Raw genomic sequence first — 12,150 nt, forward strand, 5'->3', positions numbered from 1 at the left:
AGGCTGGCAGTGGGCACGAGAGGTTGAGGCAAATTCCTGTGCCCGACCAAAGCAAACAGAAAGCGGGTCAAAAGGAAGTGCTGGGCTGCATGTGTCGATGAATTGGCTAAAGTTAGAAATGGACCTCCACTTGATGTTATGATTCTCATGTTTTTTTGTTTTGTTTTGTTTTGTTTTGCTACCAATAGATGCACAAAATAAACCAGCCTGAGATGAAAGAGGGGCCAGGAGCACATAGCTGAGGTTAATGTTTTTATTAAATATATCACCTTTTTTTCTTACATTACATCTCAGTTACAAAAGTGTACATACACACAAGTGAGCAGTTAGTCACTTTGGAATTGACTCAAATAAACAACAATTCTCTCTCCAACAGCAGCATGTAGATAGAGCCGAGTCACCACAGTCCACCGTAAGACTCACTCTTTGTGGTCATGTGTTCTTGGTCAAAGAGAACAGCAACGTATAAAGTAGCATACGTTTTCTTTTTCTTTTTTTTTTTTTTGACAGATACATCAACACAACTGAGAGCTGACATGTAAATATCGGAGGTAGGTTAATGTAGCAATACCCGTCTGAGAGGTGGCGCAGAGGAGTCGCTGCCTGTCATACTATCTGCAAGCCCATGGGATCATGGGAGATGTTTTCTGAGAGTGTAAAGGAATCTCCACTGAGAGTTTTGCATTCACTGACAAGAGCTGATGTATCACAACAGAAAGTCAAACTAAAAAAACAAATATATATATATATATATATTTATATATATATAAATATATATATATATATAAAGACAATGGCAACAATGTGAAAATGATTCATAAGCTCATTTAGAAATACTTCTAAATGACATTTGGTCACTCAGTGCTTTTGTTCTTGTTTGGTTTATCACAAACCAAACCAGCAACTCCTTAAGGGCAGAGCGAGCTCAACTCAGCAGTGGAGTTACTCAGGGCCAAAATACATATATACACTTTATACACGCATAAAAATAATACTATAATAAAAATAAGGCAAAAAAAGATATAAATACTCATGAATAATTACAAAAAAACAAATAAAATGCAATACATTTGAAATAAATAAGGCTGAAGAAAAGTAAATGCATCAATATTAAAATCTCCTTTTCAGAAAACAAAAATAGATTTTTTTTTCTCTCTCTTTGGGACGGGCGTTTGAAGGGGAGTTGGGGGTGGGGGTCCCGGGTGGTTGGGACCCACCCCCTGTAATGACAGTGTACCTGAATTCAACACCACCATGGACAAGATCAATAAATAAACAGCAATCAAAAATTAATAATCAGTGGCTTGCTTCTTTTTTTTTCTTTCTTTTTTTTGGTGAGATCTGGTCCAGTTGTTGATCTCTTTAAGGGCACTCAGCATCTGCAGGCAGGTCGGTGGGATCTGAAATCTTGCCGTTCCAAGAGTTCACACACCAGCATCGACCCCCCTGTCCGTCCAGAGAGGACTCACACTGCAGGAAAACAGAAACAGTAAGTCTTTATTTAACATCTTTTATCCTCATGGCATTTTGTGAGGCACACATGTACGGTCCTGCAGCACAAAAAACTGGGTGACATCACTTTCAAACAAACTTAGTGTGAAGCTAATCCCTGCCTGCAACACACACTCACACACAATCTTTGCAAAGCTTTTCCTGACATAATCTTGGACGACTTTGTGAGATTCTTTCATGCTGAGAGGAATAATGAATCCATCCAACTTACACTCAGAGCCAGTTTTACAAAAGATACCAACCTGCTTGGGTTTGTAATATCCGTGTTTGTCACAGTTGGGGAGGTAGAATCTGGTTAACTTCTCTCCTAATTTTTGTTGGGATTTGGCAATCTTGTCCAAAGCTGTCTGTAGTTCAAAGTGACAGGGAGCCTGCTGAGGAAACAGGAGAAAAAAAAGGTTAACCAAGTAGGAAAATAATATGCAGAACTGTTTTATTATCAGCAAGCACGTGGGCTGACAACAAACTGCATATAAAACTTGTAGTAACAAGCATCCCCATTCTCTAGCTTTCTTATCTTTTCAAACAGCGCACGAGCTCCCCCTCGTGGCCGATCAGTTCACTCTTAAACCTTTCCAAAAGTTTTAGCAACACAACTGAGGGTCTCGAAAAATCCCGTGAATCATATCTGTACAATGTGTGCGTCTTACCTGGTCAACCAGTTTCTTGCGGATGGCGATGACTTTGGCTTTCATGCTCTCCTGAGCGTCGGCAGCAACCAGGGCAGGGTCGTAGGGCTTACTGAGACCGGGGAGGTAGTGGCTGGAGCCGGGGTCCGAGATGATGGCTGCGTTCTCCATCTCTGCATCTGGCTCTTCCTCATCTGGTGGAGGGAATTGAGTAAACGTGAGGCGACATTCACTGACTGGTCGAGTCAGACAAGTCAAGAGCTCTGGTGATGGTGAGAATTTACTGGATGTGATGAAGCACATATGTGTAACGTGGAGGGGATAGGCCTACCTTGTGTCTGGGGCTCGGGAGTGTTCTCTGGCCCGGACTCAGTGCACACGGCTTGTCCACGGGTGAGGGAATGCAGCGGCCGGGGGTCGTTGGGTTTCGGCGTGCACCTCAGTCCGGAGCCGCATGGCGCCGTGTAGATCCCGCACAGATCCCCTGACTTCAGGGCGCAGGCGAAGCAGCATCCACAACCGGGCTCCCGCAGCACCTCAGCGCACCCGGGCGCCACCGCTGGACACTGGCTCAGCCTCTCCGGAGTACACGGGGCACATCGAATCGGCTCTGGCCCCACCACCGGGGACCCCAGCGTCACTGTAACGAGCACGGAGCACACCGCTGCCACCACGACGTGCTTCAGATACAATCCACCTATGGCTAACATGATCTGGATACTCAATATGAGATATGAGATGCAGAGCAAGGCAGAGAGAATAATCAGATGAAAACGCCGGATTCCCACGTTTTTTGCTCTGTTGTGCCTGTCGTTTGATTTTGGGAAAATGTCTAACTGTGCGTTGCGCGCAGCCGTATTTATAGCCGGTTGCTCTGTGAGTGTTTGACGCATCGGCGTTATGAATGATTTCTGAAAAGAAGGTGTAATGATACCATGAGCTCTGATTGGCCCATGCATGTCCGGTCATGCTGCTCATTTGAATACAACAATCGCGTCAATATTTATTTTGGAGCAGGCGGTGTTTGGCACGTATAGCTGACGAGTGACGACACCAGTGTTTGATGTTGCAATCAAGGACTCCCCCCGCCCCCAGTTCTCACGCGGGTGCTACACTCAACTTCTTTACCCCCAAACTGCCACATGTCAGAAAAGAGAAACACAAACACACACAGGGATTAAGTTTAATTCTTTTGGGTTTGTTTATATCATGAAATCAGAATAAGCCGACTCGATATCACGCGTGAGCTGGTTTGAAAGATTTTAGAGGTGAAGCTGTCCCTTCTTTTCAGTTCTGACACAAATGAGCCTCTATTTAGAACAAAGCTATCTATTCATGAAAATTAATTGTCCCCTAAAAAAAACTTCTTACACAACTTTGGGAAAAACTAATAATGAGCGCAAATTACGCACGCCCACGCTGCGCGCAGAGAGCGTGGGCACGCTGAGAGCGAACAATCGGCTGTGGTAGGATACGAGAAAGCGTCCGAGTATTGCAAGAGACAATAAACCGAAGTTTCAGAAATAGCTGCGCGAATGAGGGTCGCAGTATACGCCAGGGACTCTGTGGTGTGTGCGCGAATTGGGCTCCTTCCAGGAGATGTCCCGTTGTAATCACTCCTTTCCTGGGATATTAATAGCCTAAAGCTCAGCGCTGGATCAGCCTGACATGACCACAGACACGTCCCTCTCATTGCCAGTATCCTGGGGTTTTGAAGGTCCCATGTTGACCAACACGCATGTTTTCACGGTTTGCTGCAAGGCATTTTCTGTTCTGACATCGTTGTCCCGAGTGGGACAATGTTCTCTCTCCATTTGCAAAATCCCTAAAAGCCACCTCTCTAATCTCTCTGCGTGGTTTCCCCGTTTTTTAAAGACCCCCCTTTCAGTTCTGTTGTCACATTTCACTTAATTACCCCTTAATATCCGTCTCTTTCTGATGCAATGGGCCGCACGGTGTCGTCCTCGACGTGCAACAGCTTCCTGGGATTGCATCATCTGAGAGTACTGTTAACAGTCACTCGTAGTAAAACACATATTTCTACCCTACAAAGCCTTGGGCGGAATAAAAGCTTTAGGTGTGATTTATTGTGGCGTGACGGGTTTTCTGGCTCCTAAAGCCTGGCTGACGTTTTCATCTTTACTGAGGTGGATACAGTCCATTCACAAACCAGTAGTGCAGGTGAATGCCTGGTGGAAAATCAAGTGATGCATTTAGATATAACTTAAGTACTATCAGTTTATATTTTTTATTTATTTTGGACTTCTTGAACCTTTATTCAATTATAAAAAATGAAGTATCAAACTACAAATTAGGATCCAACTCAACTAGCTGCATAATTAAAATGCAGTTCAATGCATCATTACACAATTGTGTTAATTCCCATGTTACACCGCATAACCCTTTCCTTATTCACTATTCTTATTTAAGAGAATAAAACAACATTCTGCCAAGGAATTACTTTAAGCTGTGCCATCTTTTGTATCATTATATATCTTGCCAGAAAAACAGGAGATAAGTGCTGCACTTTATTTAAATATGGCAAATATCAATGGAAACACAGATTTTTATTTTTAATGAAAAGAAGTATTAAATTCAGTATTTCATCTGAGCAGCTTTAATATTCATCCCTGTGGGAACCCTCTTACAAGCATTCTTGTTATGCCCCAGGAATAGTTCTTGAAGGACTTTCCAAAACTCTTCTCTGGGTGTTTGTACTGTATGTGCCAGGTTTGTCAGCTAACAGCTCTTTAGCTTCATATTGTTCCTGCAAAAATCCTATTTTTGAAAGATTGTGTTTTAATGATTCATAGGTCAGAATTAGGTGCCCTGATAAACATAAAAAAAAAATCTCTGGAAATAGTCAGGCATGAGAACAAGACTGAAAATGAATGAAAAAGCAGAAAATGTTTAAAGAAAAGCTTTTTTTTTTTTAATGTGTTTTAAAATCTTGGCCTCCAACTGTAGTTCCATTCAATGTCAATGGGACATTTTTACAGTAAAATTGCACTGTTAGAAAATTCCCTTATCAATTACAGCCTGCAAAAGACTATAAATACAGAAGTACTATTAAAAATAACTCATACTAATGCAGTGGGAATTTGATGCTTGTATTATTACCGATATTGAACATGTTTAACAATGCAATAAACATCAATTCCCCTGATATATGAAGTATAAATCATGTGAAAAACAAAAACAAAAAAATTTTTTGACTCAACATCTGAATAAGTTGCTGCCATTTAGAACAGAAATGTCTGGTCAAAATATGGACTGGAAACTTACTTCCAGACTGACAAAAGGATAATGGTCAACCAACAGCACATTGTGATCATGAATAAGCAGCAGAGGAAAGCCGTTATGATTGATGTAGCCATCCCGATACAGCTAAGATACAACACAGGACCCTGAAATTTCCAGACCACTTTTGAAATCTAGGCTCTTTTTGCTGTTTTGGAACATGTGATGACCTCATGCCAAGATCTGAAGAGCACTTTTCAGGAGTGCAGTTCAAGAGCAGAGCATCAGATCATCGCCTGTGTCATCTCAGGGTCTGCAGGTAACTGTAACTGTTGGGGTCAAAGTCTTGCTTCCAGAATTAAACAGACATTGCAAACATTTGACTTTCGTGGCTCAGAATACAATTTAAAAGTAAGCCTTCAGACAAACAGGATCTATGAAATGACATTCTCTTTAATCAAAGGTAGAGTTAGTCCACAGTAAGGGCAAGCATGTTTGGTGCAGACCACATACATCCTTTTAGCTACAGAGCCTGGGACAGTTGTGAAGCACAGTGGTGGGAGGGTTATGTTGTGGGGTTCTTGGGTTGTTTAAGGGAGTGGGCAGTTTGTAGCACTGTAGACCTAAATGGACTTTTTAAAAGTTTGCATGCAAAATAACCTTGTTCCTGCCAGATATAAAGAAACACAGGGGCATTAATGGAGGTTAGTATCTGGCTTATCTTAAGATCAAGGAAATGAAGGAAACTGGTTATATACTCACACTTGCCCCTACAATGCCTCTACTTATCACCTTTATATAACGTTGTGTATGAACAGCTTTCATTTCTAAGGACACGTAAAACCAGTATTTCAAGCAAACAATTTATTTCAGTTGATGAAAAAACAAAAAGACAATAAATAAACAAACAAACAAACAAAAAAAAAAAACTAGCTAAGAATGCATGGAATTTTCTCTTTGATTCAACCCACCCATCATGAACATGAACCGGGCAGCAGGTGATGGTAGGAAGACTTTTTAACAGGAAGAAACCTCTGGCAGACCAGAATCCAGAAGACTGGCAATCTGATTAGACTTTGTTTGTGAAGACAACAGGAAATGAAATGGTCTGAAACTGAAACTTGTTGCTTAAGACCTAACCAACTTATTTAAGTGAACAACTCCTTATGAGAGATCAAATCAAATTATTATTATCTTTTTCTAATGTTTCTGTTTTGTGTAACTGACAGAAAAAATATCCACAGTGGTAATCAAAGCCGGATGATCTCACAGACTGTGTTTATCTCATGCTACCAATCAGGTGTGAAACACACCGTGGTAGTCAGAAAAGGTAAAACATAGAATTTTGTAAGATAAAACGTGTATAGACATAAACTCTCATATAGGAGAGCCATCAAACTAACTTTACAGGCATATTAGATATGTTAAAGTTTAGACTGAAACAGATATTTGCAAAACTCAACATCAATAAAACTTCCAGTACACATTATATTTATCTTTTTCTTAATGTTTTTATATAGAAAATCCACTGCAAAATTATTTAATTTCAAATATATACAAGGTTTACTTTGAATCTTTTTAACAAAATATAAATACATGCATGCATACATTCTAATTATGAAGCAAAACTTTGCTAAATTTAGTTAAAATAGAAAAAAAACAGAAGCTGAACTAAATGAAAAGAATCAACTTATTTTTGCTGAGCTGAGCCAATTGATCTGGATCCCTGAGAACAGCTGGAGTTCTCATCATCAAACTAAAAGTTGTAGCTGAGCAGACAGAAAGTAGAACATTTTAAACTTGTTTTGACTCTGACGTTGTCACTTGTTGTTGTTTTCGCCAGTGCAGAAGGAGAGGGAGAGCGTTAGCACCAGTTTTTAATGCAGCTGGTAAAAATAGGTAAACATGTTTAACACTGAGAAGCAGCTTATTCTAGCTTATTATTAGTTCTAGTCCCCAAATTCAATATATTTCATCACACTAATACAACATAGTTTGATACCAACAGATTAACCAACCAGTTAAGCGAAGAGAAGACAAGAAAGTATAAAAATAGCCCTAACTGGTCTCAGACTAAGCTCTTATTTAAAGTTCTGTGACTCATTTACCACTTGCCCATCTGCCTCCTTAAAACAGCCTGATTTATGAGTAAATATTTCAGAATGATGTTCTAACACTTAATTTTAATCTTTAGTAACATATAATATATCCAATGCTGGTACATCAGGGCACAGATGTCAAAGACCAACTCATGTGTCCCTGAGAAAAGCAACAGGCTTTGATAAAACAGTTTTATTTGACAGCCTGAGGAATAACAACAGGTTATCTCAACACAGCAGAAGTGAAGATGATTAAATGACAAAGTCAAATCAGCAACTTAAAATGATTCAGTGTGGACAGTACATGAAATGAAATAAATGAAATGAAAAATACTTTTTAAGGTATTCCTTTCTTCTTCTTCCTTTTATTCTTCTTCTCTTTTTTCCATAAAATTAATAATAAGAAATTGGAATAATTATCTCCTGTAACTTTCTTTCTTACATTTGACTTGAAGAAGTCGCTCACTGAACATGATTTATTGTTTCCACGCCGTGTTGTAAAGAGAATGTGAAGACGAGCTTCTCTGGACAATCAGCTCCAGCGTCTCCAAAGTTATTCCGGCTTTTTTGATGCAATACATGCAGTACATTTAGTAAAACTCCTTAAATATCCTGCAAATTCAGGAAAATTCAATGGAAGACTACTAATAACACTCAAAAGTAACAATGCGAAACATATAAAAGAAGTTATTTTTGTTTCTGGTGTTAACACTTCAGATCCTGTTTATCTGCAAGAACAACAAAGGCAGAAATCTGGGAGTCGTCATGGACTCAGACCTGAATTTTAGCAGTTACATTAAGACAGTTGTGAAGTCAGCCTGTTTTCACTTAAAGAACATATCGAGGATTAATGGACTGATGTCTCAGCAGGATTTAGAAAAACTTGTCCATGCATTTATCATCAGTAAACTAGACCAGGAGTTCCCAAACTTTTCCATGCCAAGGCAACCCAAACAGCATTAGCTTCTAGCTGGGGACGGCCAAACCCACAGACAATGCTACAAAATATGTTAAAAAAAAAACAAACATCACTTTTAAAATGTATTTTCTCACTTTTATTCACCATTTAATAATTATTACATTTGTTTAGCATAAGAAAATGATTAATGAACATCTTTGCAGCACTTTGTATTCCCTCTGAATAACAAACTTTTCAACAAACTATTAACAGATAAAAACAGAACAAAAGAAATCAAACCTCTCTCATGTGTGTGCATGCACGTGCATGCACACACATGAGTGTCTGAGAGTGACAGAGATTACACTAGTGGGACAGTAGAGTCTCCAGTCCTCAAATCTTTACACTGGCTTCCTGTTTTGTTAGGGAATTAACTTTAAAATCCTTCTGTTAGTTTACAAAGCACTGAATGGTTTAAGGCCAATTAAATTCAGGATCCTCTGGTTCGTCTTGAACAGAATAACACAGAATAACATTACATGTATTAACCTTTTAAAACTTAAGGTTCCTGGACTGGGGAACATTGAGAACATGGTGCCAAACTGTGTCAAGTTGTTCCAAAATTACCATTTTGGAGACCACGCCTCTGCACTAGAAACTTTCTATTTTAGTTCCTTTTCCTTTGCAGAGATGATGCAGAGATGATTTTGACTTATTGCTCTATGACTTGGAAGATTTAGAGCTATAGCTGCATCATACCAAAAGAATAATCACATTTATCCTTAAAAGCCTAAAAACTTTTTTCATTAATGTTATGTGCCATAATCATTTATTCTTAATCAGTAACAGATATACTGATGTTTACACATATATATGTTTTAATTATTTTCAAGTAAAAGCAAAAAAAAAAAAAAAACTTTCATAATAAATTTGCTGTATCTGTAAAAACTACTTCAAAGAGCATCAAATGTAAGTTGTTCAAATGTATATCTGACATTTAAATATAAGTTAAATGCAAATATTTCTTTTCTTTGGGGAGGTTTTTATGTTGTTTTTTTTGTCTCTGTTCTTCACTAAAGACCCAGAATACTTCTATCACTGGTAAGATGTTCCTGAAAACATAATATACTCATTAAAGTGTTAAGAGGTCAAATGTTACACCCGCAGTCACATGTTTTCTGATTTATATGGAGCATGTGTCCTTAGTTCAACTGTGAGGTAAGGGGAACACTGGCCTCCAGAGCTGATGGGAGCGAAATCTCATCAGTTCTTTTTTTTTTTAAGAAGACATTTTTCAAGTTTAAAACACTTAAAAATAACTTTGAACGTAATCTGCCCATGTGTAAAGCCTGCTTTGTGGTGTGGCACAGCCTGGCATAGCTGTTAAATCACAGCATGGGATCGTGTATAATTAGCAGGTTGATGTAAAGAGGGAGTGACATGAGGCATTAAAACATGTGAAATATTCTCATAGAGGAGCCACATGTGTGATCTAACAGGTTTTCTTCTCCTGTCAGATCAGAGAGGCATTGGGCAAAACAGAGCAGAGTTATCTCAGGTCAGGGACAGACCTATTTTTTCGAAAACACATCCACAAAAGCCAGACCCACAAGCCGCCAAGCACCCGCACAACTCCTGCCGATTTGTGTTTGGGAGCGCAACGAAGAGGAGGGTCTCTTTCAGTTGTCACATGATGAGGAGATCAAACAGCACTTAGCACTGAACATCCCAAGCCTGGAATGTTTACCTTCAACTGGAGCTGCGGGAAAAACAGTCTTGTTGTCTCAGGAGCTGCTCACACCCGTGCATATGCTAACACATACAAACATGCATGCTAGTCTCCAGGATCCACTTGTGATGAATCAAAACGTTCCCTTCGGAGGGCGTAAAGTGCGGGTATCCATGAACAGACGAGCCAAGAAAAACAGGGTTGTTTGGAACACACCCACAGAAAAGAATGCACACCTGTAAGAATACTACACACACTCATGACCTATGAAGTTTTACAGTGTATACAGTACTGTGAAGTGTTTACAACAAATCAAATGTTTATATTTGTCATCTAATGGTTTCATCCTACGTGATGTAAACAACTTGTTTTTCACTAGTCACAGATAGTCTGACCCTGCACAACATCATGGGGCCAACATGGGATTACAGAAATAGACAGAAGACATAATAATATCACACTGATAATTTGATCACTCCTATGTCACTTTGGATTGCTTTTAGTATTTAGCATCATCAAACTTGAAAGATATGGAATTTAAGGTAGTAAACACAAGAAAGTCATTGCTCTTCGTATATCATTTCGATCACTGTGGTTTGGACAAATGACTCAAAGATGCTGTTGTTTGGTTACAGAAGACATGTTGGGTGTTTTCCATCAAGGAACTTCATGCTAACTGTGAAGCACAGTAGTGGAAGTATTATGATTTATGATTGATTAGCTGCCTCAGGGACTGTGTGGTTAGCAGTTCCTGCTATGAATGTTGTATTATAAACCATGGTCATCTTAAGACAACGCAACACCATCTACTTGAAGATTATGATTATACATTAATAATCACAATAAACAAAAAGGTACATGAAATTCTATATAAGACATGCTCCAAATTTGGTGTTGATTTATCTCATAATGTTCTGCATATTTTCTAAAAAATGTAATGTAAAAGAGCTGATTAAACAAGACTGTCATTAATAATAATAATAATAATAATAATAATAATAATAATAACAATAACAACAACAACACCCTGAGTCATTTAAGTGGCTGTTACTACCTATATTTAAATTTAAAAGAATATGCAATTCTCAGTACTTATGTAAAAAATGTACATGAATCATCATGTTGACGAACCACCAAAAGGAAATATTACATCAAGGTTTTGTTTTAGCTCAATTCATGATCTTTCTCCCACCCTATTCTGGTAGTTTGAATTCTAATCCTCACCCAGGAAACTGTTTCCTAAAACATACCAAGTGCTACAGCTAAAACATAGGAAAAGAGCACAGGAACCAGCAAGAGAACCTTACAGAAGGGATCAATCAGCTGATGTGTCATGGTCTTATTTTTATTTATTTATTTTTTTTCCCCCATTCAGCTCCCTGACTATTAAAATGAAACAACAGAAACAACAAAATAAACTTTTACTGTCAGTGTCCAAAAAGTGTTGAAAATGGCATGGTACAAGCAATCAAGCTGATTTTACTTCTTTTGAATATCTAAGTTTTATTTTAAGGGGCATTCCTAAAATCCTATTTCTAATCATCTACAGACGTCCAGGACATTGTGCAAATTTTATTGATGAATTTTCTGAATTATTGTCGGTTATCTCTACTGATTTTAACCATTTCATCTTAACTGGGGAATTTAACATTCACATAGATAACATGACGGATGGTAATGTCAAGGAATTTTCTTCCATATTGGATGTTTGGTTTGTGGCAACATGTAAAAGAACCGACCCACATTCGAGGTCACATTCTGGACCTGGTTATTTCAAAGGGTGTGGAAATTTCTTCTGTTGCAGTCACTGACTTAGCCATGTCTGACCATTTTTGTATTTTGTTTGATTTACTGATCGCTCAGAATGTCCAACCAACCGGCTCCTCGGTTAGGAAGAGGTACATTAGTGAAGGAACAAGTGCTAAGTTTGTGGAGGCCATAGCTATGTTACCAACAACTGGTGCAGAGTCAGTTGATGGACTCCTGGATCATTTCAATCTGAAAATCTTGAATGTAATGGATGCCGTTGCACCGATAAGAATC

The 12,150-nt window shown here is 38.7% G+C and overlaps 1 protein-coding gene across 2 annotated transcripts; it reads right to left on the bottom strand.

The window, feature by feature from the left end:
* Positions 1-1,023: 1,023 nt before the first annotated feature.
* On the bottom strand, positions 1,024-3,005 carry igfbp1a (insulin-like growth factor binding protein 1a). Of its 2 annotated transcripts, none has more exons than XM_042006200.1 (4): positions 2,473-3,005; positions 2,163-2,335; positions 1,755-1,883; positions 1,024-1,470 (listed from the first exon to the last, which is right to left on the bottom strand). In XM_042006200.1, exons 1-4 carry the CDS (start codon positions 2,849-2,851, stop codon positions 1,363-1,365), a joined length of 789 nt encoding a protein of 262 aa, XP_041862134.1. In that variant the 5' UTR covers positions 2,852-3,005; the 3' UTR covers positions 1,024-1,362. The 2 variants fall into 2 exon arrangements, with proteins under 2 accessions (XP_041862134.1, XP_041862133.1); XM_042006199.1 differs by having other exon boundaries at positions 1,755-1,886; positions 2,473-3,002.
* Between the last annotated feature and the right edge of the window lie 9,145 nt (positions 3,006-12,150).

This window comes from Melanotaenia boesemani, chromosome 14 (genome assembly GCF_017639745.1).
Source record: "Melanotaenia boesemani isolate fMelBoe1 chromosome 14, fMelBoe1.pri, whole genome shotgun sequence".
Taxonomy (NCBI): Eukaryota; Metazoa; Chordata; class Actinopteri; order Atheriniformes; family Melanotaeniidae; genus Melanotaenia; species Melanotaenia boesemani.